This window comes from Ambystoma mexicanum, chromosome 1p (assembly GCF_040938575.1).
Source record: "Ambystoma mexicanum isolate Mex_15411 chromosome 1p, UKY_AmexF1_1, whole genome shotgun sequence".
Classification (NCBI taxonomy): Eukaryota; Metazoa; Chordata; class Amphibia; order Caudata; family Ambystomatidae; genus Ambystoma; species Ambystoma mexicanum.
In genome coordinates this window covers 563,577,564-563,597,054 of record NC_090921.1, presented here as the reverse complement: position 1 = coordinate 563,597,054, position 19,491 = coordinate 563,577,564, and the positions used below count along the sequence as shown (strand labels likewise).

General features: G+C 48.3%; 1 protein-coding gene across 1 annotated transcript in view; it reads right to left on the bottom strand.

Annotated features, from left to right (window-relative positions):
* Positions 1-19,491, bottom strand: part of SCAMP4 (secretory carrier membrane protein 4) — a 406,064-nt gene that overhangs the window by 337,871 nt on the left and 48,702 nt on the right. The window contains exons 2-3 of the mRNA XM_069649502.1: positions 13,745-13,884; positions 10,795-10,923 (exon numbers count right to left, since the gene is read on the bottom strand). Of these exons, the coding sequence (XP_069505603.1) occupies positions 10,795-10,923; positions 13,745-13,751 (136 nt within the window). The 5' untranslated portion in view covers positions 13,752-13,884. The remainder of the gene's footprint in view (positions 1-10,794; positions 10,924-13,744; positions 13,885-19,491) is intronic.

Genomic DNA, 19,491 nt, shown 5'->3' with positions numbered 1-19,491 from the left:
CAGCTCGGACGCTGGGACTTCCTCTACGGCCTGGCTCAGGATGAGTGACCGAATCTCCGCCAAAAGAGTTGCTGTCGCAACTTGCAGAGGAGGGAGGAGAGGCAGAAATAGGTAGACAGTACCCTGAGGATACTACTGACAGGATCCAGGGGTCTGCAAAGTTCTGTCACCATAAGTGTGCGTGAAGAGCAAGCCTGCCCCCCACTGGCGACAAGTGGACCAGAGTGGGTCTGTCATGACTTTTTACCCTCAGAGGCAGAGCCGGAGTAGGGGGACTGGAAAAAGCCCTTGGCCCCCCACCCCACATTTTGATGCTTGTGCAGACTAGGGGTCGGCGAGCGTTCCGGCTGCCTGGATCTCCATTCCTGGAAGCCGCGGAAGCCTCCAGATGAGGGATCCTTATCCGAGCGTTGCTGAGACTGGGAGTATGCTTTGTCAGAATGGATGAAGACTTGGCCGTCTGAGAGCTATTCTTCTTGTCCAGCTCTTCGTCTGTGCTGGAGTGGAAGAGGTCACTGTCCTCGAAGGGCATATCTAGAATACGTTCCTGGACATCCAGGTTAAACTTGGTTGCCCGGAGCCAGGCCATCCTTCTCATGTCCGTGGCAATACAGATGGCACGCCCAGAGGTATCGATGTGTGCCAGCGTGGACTCCATGAAATCCTGCGCCACGAGCTTGGCCTTGGCTAGCCCCGCCTTGAAACGTGATTGGCTGTGGGTGGGGAGTTCCGGGAGGAAGTCAGCAATTTCCCGGCATAATCTCTCATTAGCGGCTGCCAGCATGGCGTCAGCGTTGGCCTGTCGCAGGTGCATGGAAGCATTGGAATACAGCTTCTTACCGTATGCCTCCAAGGTTTGATCTTCCTAACAGCGCAGTCGAAGAGGACGACCGAGGTTTGGAGTACAGTGATGCCGCAGCGATCACTGAGGAGTGTGGCTGAAGATGGGAGGAGAGCAAGAGTGGGTCCCCCTCCATCTGCCTATACTTGGCGTCCAGGCGGCGGCTGACTGGCTGGACAGAGTGTGGTTTGAGCCAACCCTTCTTGGCGACGGAGACTACATCGGTTTCGCAGTGGAATTCCGGTTCTGGCAGAAGGGCGCCTCGTGAGGACTTCAGCGAGGACGACCTCTGCCGACTGTTTGACCTGGGGCTGTGGGAGGCCCAGGTATTCCGCCAGGCCCCCCCGATACGTTCGTGGAAGGCCCTGGACGATGATGGTGTGTCAGGATCCTCCCCCTCATCAGTATCCTGAGGGTCTGGGGGATCCTGTGGAGGAGGAGGAGGAGGAGTAGTATCCAGAGCCAGAGGCTTGGGCACGGGGACCACCGCCGGAGGCTGAGGAAGAGGCGGAGGCTGGTATGGAACCGCCTGTGGAGTAGGCTGAGGAGCCGGAGGAGGCAGCTCTGCCGGGGCCAGAGGCGTCGGCGGAGGAGTCTGTGGTGCCACTAGCATAGCGGGAAGGACTTCCCTGACTGCATTCTTGATGATAGCCCCCATATCTGGAGACTTCATGAGGCCGAGGAACCTCTCAACAATCCGGTCCTCGCTGGCCGAAGAGGAGGAGGGCACTGAAGGGGGTACTAGAGGCAACTGAGGCTGCTGCCGACCCTGTACATACGGACGCAAAGGAAAACAGCCTTGCGCATAAGAAGGGTAGGCCGTGTGCCAGTCCCACCTTGATACCCGTTCTTTGCCGAAGTCATGCAGAGGCATCAAACGGGTGTCCTTTTCTGGCACATCAGCCATTTTGTTGAGCCGCCTACCACGTGGCTGCGACGTGTTGCTCGGCTCGCTTGGGCCAGCCTCTGCTAAGTCTCTTATGTGTGAGGCGCGCGCGACTTGCCCCGCTCCTCGGGCATGTGCCCGGTAGGTGTACCAACCTCGACCCGGGGGTCGTTAGAGCTGCGTTCAGGCGCCCCCTCAGACGTACTGCCGGTAACATGGCGTAGCCCTTCGGCCATGATGCTGGTACAAGGGCGGAGGCCCCTCGGGCGTAAGCCTGGTAATGGAGCCTAGCGGCCCCTCAACCATGGCACCGGGAGGATCCGAGGACCCCTCAGCCCGAAGGCCGGTAGCTGCGACTGCCTTGGTGCGCGAGTTGGCAAAAGGACCTGACCGGTCCCTCCCGTGTAGGCAAGTCCCTGGGAAGGAGTTTCCCTTGCGAGGTGCGGATGAAAATATAGGCCCTACCTCTGGCCTGGAACGTCTCCCGAATTTTTTGTGGTCCTCAGAAGGAGACCGCTGAAAGAGCTCCCTCCAACTGGCTAGTCTGTTCTGCAGCGCTTTCGAGGACAGCGAGCCGCACTCCGAACAGGCTTGCCAACTGTGGTCTGGGCCAAGGCAACGTAGGCAGAGGGCGTGGGGGTCTGAAGTTGGACAAGGCCTGTTGCAGGATGGGCACCTGCTGAACCCTGTCGAAGTCGACATGCGCCGGGGAGGAGCTGTGGCGTCTGAGGACCAAGTACCTATTGAACAAAAAGACAAAAGAAGATATAGAAGAAGAATTTGCGCGTGGAATTACATGGCTGAAGCCAAACCCAGGAGCGCTGGTGAATTCGGCCCGTTCCCGTCGGTGCGGAAAAGGGGACCGAGGTGTGGCGCCAGAGGGCGGAGTCAGGGCAGCGCATGCTCCCAGGGTCGCGCCTCTGAATTTAGAGGGAAGTAGATTTTTTTGGTGAAAAAGGTTCCGTCTCCCTTCCCTCACGAGGGACGTCCATGCAGTATGGAGGAAAGGGGATGGGACGCAAGGATGATATATATATATATTTCAGGTGGTGCGCACTGCCTTGTTGTATCCATACCGGTATGGTCCAATGCCCAGGTTTCTTGCTGTAGACTTGTGTTGCATGTGTGTTAGTGTATAGTTGGCTATCCCAGTGGGCGTGTATAGTGTTTGGTAGTGAGTTTGAGGAAGCAGTAGTTGGGTGGTTAGTACATTGGCTACTCGATACATTCTTCCATGTCGCTAATCTACACAATTCTATATAGTGATACACATGGTTAATTTCATAGTCTAAGTGTGACGCGTGGGTAATCTTCAACAAATTTATCTAAAAGTGCTGCATGGCTAAACTTCAAAATCTAAATGCAGTGCATGGGATGTCCCTGCAATTGCTAATGCAGATTGTGGCTACAGCGCACTATTGGGCTAACAGCAGAGAATTGCTACCTGACACAATTATGCTAAAAGCAGAATGCCTGCCCATTGACAACTGACCATTCGGTCACGAAGGGATGCCACCAATCAATTTTATCTGTACAGTTTTATGAAATTTAAAATGTTTGTATGTTATCTCTATTTAAAATGTTTTATATTGTAGTATAAAGTAGCAGTATAATGATCAATTGGGTAGGGTTTAATACTTAACAACTGCAAACCTAATATGCAACATTCAATACCAAACGGTAAATAAAGTCAAAGAATAGGTTTGTACATGTGTGTTGAGGAGTATTGTAGCATTCGTGATTTGGTACCTGGTAAACTTGTAATAAGCAACTGAGGATCCCTTCAAGGACTTAATTCCAATTCACCAGTTACAAAATCACAGTATCTGTTATTTTGTGACTTTGTAATTGGTGAAATTAGAATTTTGTTTCATATATTATGTGAATTGTATTGTGATATTATATTTTGTAAATGTTCTTTGGGCTGACAGCAGAGAATTGCTACCCGACACAATTAGTCTAAATGCAGAATATGGCTATTTGACAACTGGGCTGACAGCAGAGAATTGCTACCTGACAATTAGGATAAAAGCAGAATATGGCTTGCGCAATAGGGCTAACTGCATGTTGGCCCTCTTAATTGCCCCACTAAACCCTGTGGTTTGGTTAGATATTTGCATTGTTGATCCCTAGTTGTCCGACTGGTTGGGATCTATCTCCTTCAGAGGTGTCCCCTCTTAAAGCCTCAGAACTCCTCTTACATACTCAGAAACCTTATGTTTTTCTTGTGTGCAGTGTATGAAATTGCTTGATTTGACCACCATCAACATTTTGAGGTTAGGGGGACATGTCATGGCAGTCCCGTTGGTCTGCCTACCTGCATCTCTGGTGGAAGCACTCTCTCAACGTCTACATGTTTGCACGCTGCCAGATCCCTTTCCTTTCTACCCGCTGCCTGGACATGAGCGAGTAAGGTTGAACACAAAGATTGACAACAGGGTGAAAACCTACCAAGACTCACTTCCTATACAATGGATACAGTCCATCTGCCCTTCATGGTAATGAGCCGCTTGTAGCGAATTTGGATTTTAGAAGAGGAAACTGTCAGATGGCGTCCGTTTCCTCAAAGCCCCCAATACGGCTGAACACTGTCTCAACAGTGGCCCGCCAATGCCATCTACACTCTAAGATGAGGACAGAGGAAGGCCACCGGGCATTCCCTGCCTATCTCATTCATTTGTGGCAAGACTATAGGAGCCATTGCAAGTTTGGCAGTAATTTCAAAACAGCGGTCCTTGGCAAATACTTTTGTTCTTAATGCCCCCACCTCAATTCGGGGTTAAAATGATTTTGGGGAAGGTTCAGTCTGTCGCAACTGTGGCGAGCTACCTTGGTTTTTGGATATTTTTTAATATGTTTTTCGTTGGACTATTTGTTTGCTGCATGTAGAGCTTGAGACATTGCGACTGACCAGTGTCAGAAATAACATGTAGAAGGAAAAAAAAAACACAGAGACTCCACTTTTGCGCTCCAAATATAAATTGTATTCAAGAAAAGTTTCAGAATTACTTCATTCCTTTTTTATACTTTTTTCTATTTGCAGATTCTTAAAAATTATAGATTCATTTTCATTCCCATTTGTTTGCTCTTAGAGTAGAAAGAGATACATAGGTTTTGTTTGCATGCAATTCTATTGCTGATTGTTTGGACTAGCACCCTCTACATGTGTTTCCCCATACTTTGTTTTGCATGGTTCTTCAGGAGGGAATTGCTTATGTCTGTAAAAAACACTGTTTGTATTGCCAATTCTGTAGTTAAGCTAGAAAAAAAGGGGGGGGGTAACAAGAGAAATAACCTTAATTTTTGTTTGCCCTTAATACACCTAATGCCAAATGCTGTTACTTAAGATTAGCATTATCACTTACTTGTGCTATGCTTCCTTATGTGTTTGTACTCCTTGAATTCATTTCTTGGATGTCTGCATAGCCAGGTGTCACTGCTTTAGCAGTGTACCATAGGGTCTCTATAAAGTAACAAGACCGTTTTGAATGAATGAGACCTTTTCAATATCGCATCTTCCTGTTATATGACTAGAATATGCCGTGCTTTAGTGTCTGCATGATTAGGTGTCACTGGTTTGACAGTATATTACAGGATCTCTACAAAGTAACAGGACCCTTTTCACGGATAACAGATTTTTAAAAATATTTCATGTTCATATTATTTAACTAAAGTATACCATGCACTGGCATTGTGGCGCTCACCTGAGTTGTAATGTGCTCGTTTATTCCTCGTTTGCGGCTCGATTTTTGAGAGATGCATCGGATACGATTGTCCGATGCATCTCTCAAAATGGCTGCTCTAAATAATGCGTCAGGAGTGTCACGACGCGACGTGATGATGTCACGACGCTCCAGACGCAGTGCGAGTGTCCCGGTCGCCATTTTGGATCGGGAAAGATACTGTACTAGCCCATATCGGAGAATTCGCGGAATTTCCGTTGTATGAAGGTTCTGTGGAACATTGGGCTATAATTTACCCCGATCTGTGTCCTCACGTTTTACATTATGACTTTAAGAATAAAATAAAGAACACCTGACCAGGTCAATGCCACGAAAAATTGCATTCCATGCCCTTTCCGGCATGCCAAATGTGATTGGTGCATTGGGCTGCACACATGTGGAACTGGTGGCCAGGCATGCTGTTGAAACAGTGTACAGGAACAGTAAACTATACCACTCACTCAATGTGCAGATGGTGTGTGATGCACGCCACCTCATCACCCATTGCTGTGCAAGATTTCCGGGATCAACCCACGATTCCATGGTGCTGAGGAACACCACGCTGCCAGGGTACATGGCACAGCACAGCGGAGAGCGTGCCTGGTTGTTGGGTGAGTGAAATTACCAAAGCATGTTGATTGTGGAATTGGGATGCGGGGGACAACTATATGCACTGCATGTGTGCAATGCAATGTCTGACACACAAATAGTATGCCCAAGTTGAAGGGCTTGACTGGCGTGTGTGAAATGGCCAGACAAAGCATGCACATGCATAATTACATCAAAGCTGGAGTGCAACATTAAATGGACTACAAGTACCAGAATGCATCACACCAATGCCCAAAATCCCTGTAAAAACACACTGAGCACAACCCACACCACCTGCAGCACAGACTACACATTCTCATGCAACACAACTACCCCACCTCAAAACCACTAGTGTACCACACACCATGTATCCAGGTGCTCTGCCTGTTTCAAGTGCACATACACATATGAATGCAACCAAAACGGCAATAACATAGCCTGCCATATCAATGGATGGGTGAGGGGACCATCAAAGGACATGCAAATCGAAACAAAATAAAAACACACATTAGTCCGATTTGTGTGTGTCGTAATGAAAGTGTCATAGGTCAAGGTGGGTGTAATAGGCCATGGAAAAGCGACTGCAAACCACATATCTACCACACATATTGGCTGGTTGGCAATCATTAGGCAGTCATCAAATCGTCCTACGATACCCCTCTGTGTATACATCCACATCCTTCATTTTCCAAGATTCTTTGATGCTCTGCAACCACTACAATGCAGCACATCCTGTACATCAAAATGCAAGTATGCCTTCACGCATGTACTCAATCCCAATTTATTGTCAAATTAATTTTTTCACGTATATAAACTTTATTACCTGGGACAGCTCTGCCTACCAGGGCTGCAGTCCCCGGCAGGGTCTGACTCGTCGGGCACACCGGCTGTGTCAGGCAGATTCCTATATAGCAGGCCCAGAAACATGCCACCTGGTAATGGGACTGGCACACTTGCACCTGGAGAAGTTAATTTGGCATTTGCAGGTGTCAATACGTTGACATTGATGACTTCAGATGTAAATCCATAAGATCACCCTGAATCTACGCAAAAATGTCCTTACAATGCATTGACACCAATCCCCACGGACAATCCGCACGTTAACATGCTCAACTATGACAGATGCAACGTCTTCAGCAATTTGCATGTGAAAAATCACATTAGTTAGTTAACAATTTACAGACTGTACCAACATGATACAGGCCCCACAATGGTTTTTGCTCCTTTATGTCGCTCTCGTGCAGGTGATGCTGGATACCCCTTGATGCCATGTCTTTGTCCCCAGTTAGGCAACCTCAGAACCAGCACGAGCAGGGATACAACAGTGCTCACACCAGGACTTGTACGATTGAGCAGACATTTGGCCCGTTAAAGGCAAGGTTCCGCTGCCTGAGCAGATCAGGGGGGCACTGATGTACCGCCATGTGAAGCTGGGCAAGATAGAACTGGCCTGTGCCATGTTGCACAACATGTGTATCAGGCGCAACATACCACTGCCCCCGGACATGGACATGCACCAGAGGATGAGATTGACGGTGATGAGGAACTGCCATTGGCACATTGCAGGGATGCCGTGGATGGCCGTGAGGCATGCAATGCACTGATTAGCCACTATTTTTTAGAGCACCACACAAGCACATGGTCTAGGACAGCTAACGCATTCAGGACTATACATGAAATTACACTCAGTCACACTAAAAATGAATGTCCAGTCATGATTCCAATGCAACACCAAGTATAATGTATTTAATGATATGAATAACACATGTGGAACTACACCAACTACCAACACTAGCCCTCTCCAACTCCCGTCATGTTGTACAAGTAGTCCTTGTAGAAGTCACATACAGGCCACATTTCTGTACTGGGCCTATTTGCATCCCCCTTTTTGTATCTGGCGTGCGACTGTGGGCAGAGCTGGACATCCGCATTGAACGTTGCCTTGGACTGTTGGGCACAGAACTAGCAGGCGTGGAACTTGTGGATGGTGTGTGGGCCTGTTTGTGGGCCGTCTTTCGAGGAATGCCTGAAGGCACAGGGCATTGTCTAGTGTACCCTCCTGGCCATCTGTACAATGGCAGTAGTGCAACGGCCAAGGGCACGTGCATTTTGATGCCCACTGGCCTGGACACACACCTGCATAAACTGCGCCTCTTGGGGATGCCGCTGTACTAGGACAGTCAAGGAATCCCGTCATTCCTTGATGCGTGGGTGTCTGCCATCCATTTCCCTGACACTGGGGAAGGGTGGGCGTTGTGTTCTCATTGGGTCTGAATACCAATAACTCATAGGTGCTGTGGTCGATGGTCTCCCCTGTGTCCACTCCACCATCATCAGCTATGTCCTCTGCACTAGACAGATGTGCACATGCATGCGGTTGCTCTGCTGGTGGTGGTACTACAGCAGCTGGGGCGGCTGGGATGGGTGCAGCTGGCATGGTAGGTGCTGCCTGGATCGGGGCAGCAGAGATGATAGGTGCTTCCGGGATGGGCATAGCTAGGATGGTAGGTGCTGCCTGGATGGGCGCAGCAGTGCTGGCAGTGGCAGTTGTGCCAGTGGAGGCTGTGGTGTCCTGGGTGGTGGTGGTCCGTGCTGTCCTGCGGCGGCAGCGGCTGGGCCACTTCACTGTCAGATGATGTGTCTGAGGGAGTCAGAAAGGCAGGTGGATTGATGAGGCAGACATACGTGCTTTATGTTGGTCGTGGACGTGCTGCGTCAGGGGCATGGTGGGGTACATGGCATGGTGCATACATGCTTGTGTCATGCGTACTGACCAGCAAGATGTGTGAGGAGTAGTGTGCTGGGGATACTGTTGTGGTGTACTGCCAATTGCTGGGTACGGTATGGGGGGTGGGGGGGGAGGGACTTCACGCTGTGGAATGTTGGGGTGGGGAGGGGTCTGGTATGGATGGGGTCAGCATGGGCCTGCTGCATGTACCAGTTATGGGGACAGTTGTGCATTTATGCACAGCGCTCGGGCTGGCTGGGACGAGGGGGGTCACATGTTGCCTTTGTAACAGTGGTCATTTGTGGGTGGAGTTGGGGCTTAGCACGGCTGTGAGTTTGTGCCAGGGGAAGCACAACGGGCACACATGCAGTACGCTGTGGGAAGGTGATGTGCGTCTGTGTGGGAGCACACGCATGTTCAGTTGGCAATACAGGGTGCCTGTACTGTGTTCTACGTCTATTGGTGGTATGGATCACATTTTGGTGGCTAGGGTGTATGTCTGTTTATGCACACAGGTCGTTGGTTTCGGGGGGGGTGGGAGTAGATAAGGTTTATTTTGGTGTTGTGGACAAGGTCATTGCCATTCATGTCATAGGTTGGTACAGTAATGGGTGCAGGGTGGAAAGGGAGGTTGACATTACATTGGGGTTACGGGCACTCATCGGCCTCTTCAGGTGTCCCGCTTCGGCCTCCACCGCATTGACTCCTTCAATGGGCTCTAGGTGCAGCACACTGCTGCATGTCTCCTCCCAGGGATGCAGGTGTATTGGGGATGCGCTCCCGCCACCTGTGGCCATGCCCTGTCGCCACTGGGCCGAGAGGAGTTTGGGTACCCTCAGTCGCATGTTCAGCTCGGTCTCCGAGAAGCGTGGCTTCTGCTTTCACAGACTCTAGATGTCATGCTCACAGTGGAGTTTGTCTGGTCAGGAGAGGTTGATGTCACCTCTGCTTTGAGGATTGCAATGGATTGTGTTTTTTTAATGGCTTCCAGCCGATTTCTTAATCCGGCGATCACTTTATTTCCGGTAATTGCGGGACCGCTGTTTCTGGTGTGTCTGGGACCGTGTCGCCGGAATCGGAGGTACAGGCACCGAGGACGACTGTGTTGACAGTTTTGGGGTATTTTGAGGGTGTTTCCGTGATGCCGGTACCGCCGTATCCGGCATGCACGACAACACGTAATCATCCAGTGATTCCGGCATCGCGGGTTGCAGGAAACTGTGGCACCGACATGGCGGAAACTGGGATTACTTACCGCAATACTTGTAATGAGGCCCATAGTATTATCAAGAGATCACTGATATATAAAGATTTAAATAAGAGGTCGCCTAAATCGGTAATGCGAAGAATTGCATGCTATGCACTTAGCCTCATTTTCTTAACATCAAAATAGCAAGTGTGTGGTTGCAACAGAATGGTTTTGTGATTATGTCCAAGCTGTTAAGGAAGGGTGGGACATGCATAGCAGTACTATGCATATTGTTTTAGAACAACTATCTAAAATGAGTGGAGTCTCTTCACATTTAAAATTTAAAAAAGGAACACAGCTGAAAATATTAGTATAACTAAAAGATTCAATTAAAAGCATCTTATGTTTTAATGTTGCTCAAATAAAAAAAATGTCACAGCTTAAATTCTAGCACCGCATTATCCAAAGGGGTTTAAAAACGGTTGAACAAAGTCAGTATGGAATAATTAGGGCATTTATATAATACACTTTACAAACAGGTTGCCTCTGGGAGTGAATAACAGGTGCCATTACCCAGCACAAAAGATTCAAATCTGTGCTCATCAGCTAGGACAAATGTCTCTGCAGCAGCTGCCCACATCCTGAGCTAGCCAACTGGTGATGTATATGCCCAGTATGATGGATACCACAAGACATCAGCCCCGTTTTACAGGATGCTCCTGGGCTCCCTCCTTACATTTGATCTTCTAAGGAATAAGGCAAGAAGCAGAGGATTGCAATCAGCCCTTCACCCGATCTCTCAGTGCACTCACTTCTTGTAAGAGGATAGAATGTACTTACAGATCCATATTCGATAAATCTTTATGACCAACCCTCGGTGCTCTATGGGGATTTCATCTTCAAAGTTCTGGTAGAAGCACGGTTTCAGGCGAATGAACTTTGGCAATGGAGGGAAATTATTAACTGGCTCTGTAAAAAAAAAAAAAAAATTAAAAAAAAAACACAATTAATCGAATCACAAGCTAAGGCTCGGTCTGTGCGTGCACTAGATTTGAGTTTTGATAAGACACACTATTGCTCATGAGCTGACTAATGAACAGACGTGTTCTCTGCAGCGCAATGAGCCGTGGTTGGACATGCTTGCTCTACTGCAGGTGCTCTGGACGAACTCACTTATTCTGAGCCTGTGAACTCTTACCAGGAGCATGATTGCTCCAGCACAAAGGGGCTTTTCTGGACACACTACGGCTCTACAGCAGAGAGATCTGGAGAAATAGGTTTTTCTGTCATAAGAGCAAGGTCTAGACAAGTGCAGAGATCAATCGGGTAGACACATGCTTGTTCAGTACATGCTGCTATCATTCAGTCACGTTAACAAGAGTTTATTTGTCTGGAGCCCCATAGGTCTTAACATAGTGCAAACCGTGTTGGCTGAGAAAATGCAAGAATAGCATGCTGGTTATACAGCTTTTGAACTTCGTCGACAAGCATATGGCACCTAAAAAGGAGGTAGTGGTGGAAAGGAAACGTTTGGTGGGCAGTGCAACAGTGGAAGATTAGGGTATTAAAAAAAATCTAACATTACTAAGGCAGTAACCTAAACCTGCCAACATCCTGGTCATTCAGAGCAATGGCAGTCTCATTTGACCAATCCAAAAGCCGTTTTCAAGATGATTATTCTTTTGAATTAGAAATTATAAATAGCAAACCAGCCACAAGAAAGCAAGTATCTTGAAAGCTTCGATAGTCTGGAGTCAAATGTTAAGCATTTATAAAGTGAATTATAATTTTGAAGAAAAAAACGGCTTGATCATTAGAGATATAGCCAGAAACATGCATATTCTGAATAGGAACGCTCTACCCACCTGCACAACTGCTCAGACATCCAACAGAGGAATCCAGTCCAGATCCCTAAAGCCAGCCGTAGTAATTGACGGGATGTCCCAAGTCAAAGCTGTGCAAACGCGGCTGGCAAACCACATGGAAGAGGAAGTCTCCCAAGGATCCATTCTTCCACATGGGGAAAACCTAGACTTGACTAGGGAAAACGCAATTACCGTTCCAGGGGCAGGAAGACTGAGCACCCGATGTAGGTATTTTGCACCCCCCAAACAGGGCAGCAATGGAGAACTTGCACCTCTCACCCATAGGACAGAAACGCAGCCCCTACCCTCCAGGCCAATTAAGGAAAACTACTTTACAGCCTCCCCATCACGCCAAGAAAGTTAAAATACAGAGAGACCAGTCGAATACCCTCCACGACGGTGGATGGCTTAATTAATGACTTCCTGCAGAGGGGCAGGACAACACTCTTCCTACCACGTTGTATGCCCAGAACCAGCCAATCAGTGCATAGGCTTTCATCCCCAGCCGTATAAAAGACAGCTCAGAGCACAACAGTGAGATAGAGTTTCGGAGTTGGACAAGTGGGTGTCTGGAGGCAGAGAAAGAGCGGTGGGCAAGCTGGTGAGAGTAGAATGAGTAGGAGGAAGGAGGCTGGAGAAAAGTGGCAAGAGAGGAGGTAGTATATAACAAGGCGGTTGCATGGAAGGAGATCAGCAACGGACAGTAGTGGTGAAGTAGAGAGTCAAACAGCAGAAAAGGAGAGGAGGGCTAAAGGGGTGATGAGGAGGCACATCAGACATATTGAAGAGGCAGCTGCTGGAGATAGTACGAGAGAAGTACAAAAGTGCTTTAAGACGGAGCTAGTAGATATTAAAAGAGAGGAAGAGCGGAGAATATACAGAAAGAAAAGGCTGGCAGGGGTGGGAGAAGAGGAGGAAAGTACAGTGAAGGAGACGAAACATCAGGCCCCAAGATCATCGAGGGGATAGAGGTGCTAGAGTCGAAACCCCAAGGCCAGTAAGGGTGACACTGGAAGGGATGAGGAAGAGTCTGGCAGTGTCGAGGAGGTGAAAAAGAGAAAGGGAGAAGAGATACCAGGCGATGCAGGAAAGGTTCTCTCAGGCGCAAGACAGTTGTGACTTACTGAGGAGCTAGAAGTGGATGGGGACATTCGAACCAGAGTAGGACCCAATTACATGGAAGGGGATGGAGGCTCCTAGGCTGTGCCTATAGAGAAGCTCAAGTGACCAGCCTTTACCTAGCTGCAGCTCTCGTCACAGCGGAAAACTAACATGCAGGCACAGACAGGGGCCAGAGACCTAGATGAAGGGGGTTTCCCCTGGAGAAGAGGGCGAGATGCAGAGGACTTTTTGTTGGAATCCACAGACTTGTGTCTGAAACCAGAGATTACATCAATACACTCAAGGAGAGGTTGTTCTGTACAGTGTTAGGCGAGACCCTCAAACTCCCTCCCACCATTTTGATAAAAAAAATAAAACACTTGTTACGTTGTTCCAAATGTAGGGTGCGTGAAAACATATCCTTGCTTCTGTGCAAACAGTCTTGGCCAGGCTTATACTTTGAACAAGAACATCCACAACACTAGAAGCGGCCATGAACCTCCCGAGAATAGGCGGTTTGGAATCACTCGTTTATGAAAAGCCATTATGACAACAAACTGCATAACCAGGTGTGGTTCAGAGAAGGGTGGATGACTTTCAACATCATGCCAGTAGATGCTAAATTCAGTGCGCCTCAGGGCAAGTCTCCTTCACAGCCTGTAGGTACTAAGCTGGCATGCGGCACACAAGCCAACAACAAAAGACACACATGGGGACACATTAAAACAAACCTGAACCATAAGTATTAAAACAAACAATAACACTAGAAGACCTGACATTTTAGATTATTTTCAATGTCATCTATGTGCATACGTTTTGCTTACCTGCCATGTTAGCCAGACACCGACTCTGGAGTATGGCTGAAGAGCACCTAGTAGAAAGGACTGCAAACAGCAGGCGGGACCAAGGCTTAAAGTCTGGATTTTAAGCACCCATTTTGTAGTTGTAGTAAGGTTCGGGTTTGCTGTTAAAAGCAAAAGAAAACACTTTTTATCATCTATTCTTACATCTTTCGCATCACATTGCATAAAGTGAACCTCACGATTGCTTACTCTGCACATCAGGCTAGGCCTTTAAAATGTTAGTAGGAAAACAAATTGTGAATGAGTGAGCACACATTTACTTCTTCCACTTGCAGAGGTACAAGTATAGAACATACAAAATTACTAAGGCAAAAGAAACATCAAAACACAAGACACACACGTGCGATAGATGAAGTAGGAAGACATGGTCCATTGGTCACAATAGCAAAAAGGGGAATGCGTGTAATAAATAGAAGGAATGACGGGCGAACGCGCCATCCTGCGGATGGCAAATGGTGGGTGCCACCCTTAGTGGAGACGCTCACCCAGCCAACAAAAGGGGGAAATGAAGGAAGGACAAGGTGATGGGCGCCCCCATCCATAGGGGTGACGGAGGGAGGGGGACTAGGAGAGGGAGGGGCTATAGAAGGCCGCTGACCTCTCAGATGCACCCTCTTGGTCCTGCTCCTTCTCCTAGCCTAGAGGAAACCCATCCACCAGTCCCACTGCCGATCCATGGTCAGGTTACTGTCTTGCAATGAGATGTTACATGGTGATCCCGAGAACAAGCACTGACAGATCCCGAATGGGACTGTGCACCCAATAGCTTAGAGGTATCGGCACCCAGGAGTACTAGACCCAGGGGAGGCCCTAAAAAGGGGGAGGGGTCAGGGGGCTTCGAAGTCCTTCCAACTCCAAATGTTAGGGTGTGGGGAAGGGAAGAGAGAATGGAAACTGGGGGCAAAGTGAGGGGAAGTTGTGGGGGAACGAGAAGAATGTGGTTACAGGAAGGTTTGGGTAAAGGAAGAATTTGGGGAATGGATAAGGAGGGGGGTAAGGAAGGAGTTGGGTAAGGAAAGAAGTGGGGGAAGGGGAATTATCTGGGGAATGTGGAGAGTGGGGGACAGAAAGTCATCTGGGGGGGGTTAAAGGTTGTCAGGTCTTGAAGGAATTAGCCGGTTGGGAAAAAACTTGCTGGGGGATGATGGCAAAGAACCGGGGGCAGGGGGTGTCCGGCAACTTGGGAAATAGATAGAACTGAGTATGGAAAACAAGGGGCGGCAAAAATGGTATAAAACAAAAGAGGGGCAGAAGCAATGGGGGAGGAAGAAGACACTCAGGAATGAAGGGGGGTTAACCGGGGGGGGGGCCGGGTCAGGAAGGAAGAAAGGATTTGGAATTCGAAGTAAGAGAATAATGAAGAAGCGTAGAATGGGGAAGAAAAAAAACTAAGAAATAGAATTAGAATATTAGAAAGAACAAATGAATAGAAAAAACGGAATTGAAGTAAAGCTCATGAACACCAAGCAATAGAAATAGAATGTTAGTACAATTGAATGGAAATGAAATGGAAGCAAGTACATAAATTGAAAAAGAAATGAAGTAACGAAAACAAAAGTAAAAAGGAAACAAAGAAATGGCCATGGGTAGAGAGGGAATATTTATGGAGGGACGGGCCTACTACCCGTCAGGGTCCTCTTGACACTGACAGAGGGTGCTTGGAGGGAGGGTGCTTAAGAAGCCACACCCAGCGTAGAATAATCCTGAGGTGTGGTGGAGAAACTGATCCCCTGTAAGAGAACTCCTGGCTTGATGCAATAAAGCTTGCTGTGGCATGTGACTTCCACCTTTGAAAACTGGTACTGCCTCTTTATTTCAGGGAGTCCTCAGAAGGTCTTTGCAGGGTCAGGGACGGTAGTAGGCTGAATGTGGCGATGGGTGCTACAACCAGGGGCGACGCATGTTGTGGGATGTTTCCGCCAAGGGGCAGGAGAGAGGGTTCCAGGATAGGATAGAATAGATTAATTACATATTTGAGAAAATAGAGCTATAGGGAGTTGAGGAAGCTGAAACACCCAGGAGTAGGTGCCTGAGAGGAATACTTTCTGAAGCATCACTCCATGAAGGCTGAGGATTCCTTAGCGTTAAGCAGGTAGTGGGTGGGTGGATGCATTTGGGCTATGGATAAGGTGCATCACTAAATCATAATATCACCTGAACCCTGCATCACAATAATATATAGACTAGAAAGACTTAGAGCTCGCACACTGACTGCAGAAATCAGCACACAACCCCCTCCCATAGAACACAGAAACTATAGATGGAGCTCCCGCACCACTTCCAAACGCATCCCTCGCACTGAACTTCCACATACCTACAAACAACCACCCACTAACCAAACCATACCCCACAATGTCACCAAACATAACATATCAGACAAATCCAACACCCACGCCTCCACTAACAAACTACACACACCTCACATCAAATGTGCCCTCATCAATGTCCGCTCCCTCCCAGCTCATGCATCAGATATTCATGACCTCTTAACCAATAACAACATTGCCCTATTAGCCATCACAGAAACATGGTTACATGAAGCATCAGGAATCGCCATTGCAGTTACACTACCACCAGGCTTCACCATACTCAGACAAGACAGACCTGAATGAATAGGAGGCGGAGTAGCCTTCATCTACAAGGATAACCTCCAGCTCCGACTTGTCAGTCACTCCTCGACCAGCAACTCTGACCTCTTATCGGCCAAACTCACACTGTCACCCAACAGTACCATCAACATTCACTTACTATACCGTCCCCCAGGCCTCACCCTAGACTCTCAGGAAAACATCCTCCACATTCTCAGTAATAATATCAAAAGCTCCACTAAAACCGTTCTACTAGGTGACCTCAATCTGGGATTCAATGATGGTAAAGACAAACCTGCGGTCACCCTCACCAAGGAACTTAGTGACTTAGGCTTCACCCAGAAAATAGAAAGTCCATCTCACTCCAAAGGCCGCATTCTAGATTGGATCGCGGACCATAATTGCCTCGCTACTATCACCTCTAACACCTCACTGCCCTGGACCAACCACAACTGTATCGAATTCACTGTTCCGATCACTAAAAACCACAAAACTCTGACCCATGCTATCGCTGCACAAGTCAGAAGCTCTAAAAAGCTTAAAGAGGATAACCTGCGCCCTTCCCTCAACACCCCCGAACTAGCAACCCCTTTCGCTAATGACCCCAATATCCTAGCAGACATCTACAAAGATTTAATCACTAAAGCTATTAATGAAATAGCACCACTCGAATGGAAAAAAGAAAGGAAATCACTACACACCAACTCTTGGTTCACTGAAGAACTGCACTCAATGCGCTCCCGCAAAAGAGAAGCACTAAAATAAAACTGGCAAACCAACCCCTGCAGCAGTGCCAAAAACAAATTCAACTTAATCTCCCACCAATACAAAACAGCTATCACTGCTGCCAAAGCCAATGCCTTCAACACACAAATCTCTAATGCCAAATCGCACTCTAAAGAAATCTTCGCCATTTTTAAAGAGCTCATCCCTCCCCCCCCCCAATACATCTGATGAAATAATCAAAGATGAAGCCTGGTGTGCTAGTATCCAAGCTGCCATGATACACAAAATGTACCTTCTCCAAAAGAAAATCAAAGACCATTGCAAAGCATTACCTCAACAGACAGGAACCAAGCCTACCAACTCCACACCCGCCTTGTCTAAGCCCACCATACCCGACTTCTCCTTCAGGGACGTCACTGAACCAGAAGTTATCAACTTCAAACCCTCCCCTTGTAAAGGCGATATAAGCCCGCCCAAGCTCATCAAAGACTGTGCAGACTGCTTTGCGCCGCTCTTTACGGCCTTCATCAATGCGTCCTTTAAATCAGGCATTATCCCAGCTAGCCTCAAAGAGGTCTGGGACCGCACCCTCCTAAAAAAAAAAAAAAAAAAAAACCTACCCTCGACCCCCTACAACCCAACAAGTACAGACCGATAACTACAGTGCCATTCCTCTTGAAATGTAACGCTCACCTGATTCCCACAGAGGCGCTGACCCGTTCTGGACTGCTACCAATTCTTCTACAGTAAAGCGCAGGGCCCGGAAGATGGACTGGACTGGCCCTCCCCCGAATCTCGTCTGTCTGGCTCGTAGGATAATTTTTCTGTAGGTGGCAAAGAGGGAGTTAATATCTGCTGGAAAGAGTATCTGCTCCCCCCTATATCCCCCTTCTAAAACCCCCTGTCGCTAGTTCAGTTTTTGTAGGCTCTCACCTTATTTTCTGTAAGGATGAGCCCTCCATCCTGCTTCTGGTGCAGGTGCGCGTTGATTCCAGTTACTTCACTGGGGTATTTAGTGGGCGCGATTCCTCTGGCTGTTCGATCCCACTTCGGGATTGCCGTAAGTATGTAGTCTTTAGATTATATTAAATGTCTTTTCCCCTTCGGGGCCCGGGTCTAGAAAAGGCAGAAAGGCCCTTCTGACCCGAATGGCGGATTGAGTTCAACCAAAATCTGGTAAGTCCTTAGGTGAGTATTCCCTCCTGTATCAAGTCCGATGCTCACCTTCTCCCCTTTTGCAGGAGCCGATTCGCTGCCGGCGTCGAAACCGCTCTTGTTCGTGGTAAGGCCTCGTAAAGGTAAGTGGAATAGGTGTGGCACCGGGTGAAGCGGAGCGCTTCTAGTCGTGGCTTTCCCCTTTTTGCAGGTGCCGAGGTGCTGCAAGCTTCGTAGACATTTCTGCACGTGGCGCGGCCACGATAAGGTAAGAGAAAGCGGCGCTGCGGCGAGCGTTGTGGTGCGCTGCTAACCTTGTGCTTTTCTTTTGCAGGATTGTCGGAAGAAGGTTTCCCGAGTGCAGGATTCCAGTGAGTAAAGCTTTGGATGCTTGTCTTTTCTCTCCTTTTGTCTTTCAGGTGTTCCAGGAGCTGCGGGCATGTCAGGAGCCAGGATGCAGGAGCCAACTCTGTGAGCGTCCTGCTGCTGATGCAGAATAACGCGAAGCACGTGAATTCCTTCGGGCGTGGTTTAAATAGCAGAGGAGTGCTTCAGGTGAGTATCCTTCCTCCGGCCCCACCCAGGTAAGAAAAAGAGTTCCTGAAGAGGAAAAATAGTTCCTGAAGAGGAAAAATAGTTCCTCCCAGCCTAAATGGCTGGAGACCTCAGCCAGACTGGATTGCTCTGGGTGAGTAAGCAGCATGGTCTGCCTCAGGTAAGTCCACCCAAGCATTATGACATCTTTTGACCAAATAAGCCTGGCGCCTATGGCGCCAGGACTGAAGCCTTTTATGAGCCTGGCGCCAAAGGCGCCAGGCCGTGGTCCAAAGGGCCCCAGTAGCGGTCTGCTGGATCCGGTGATGTGGGTGATAGGTCTGCTTCCGGGGACGCTGGGCCTGGCCTGGCTCCCCGGGAGCAGTCATCATGACAGCACCCCCCCTCAAGGCCCCTCCCAAGATTGTCTTCCCAGGGGGTTTTGGTTTATTTGGAAAGGTCTGATGAAATTTCTTAATCAGCCGAGGAGCATGAACGTGGTCACAGGGTTCCCATGATCTCTCCTGAGGACCATAACCTTTCCAGTCAATTAGTTAGAACAGCTTTGACCTAATGACCTTAGAGTCCAAAATGTTCTTTACTTCGAATTCAGGTTCTCCATCCACTTGAATGGGTCCCGGAGGTTTAGTTAGTCTGGTTCCAGGTTGCATAGGTTTTAAACGTGATACATGAAACACTGGATGT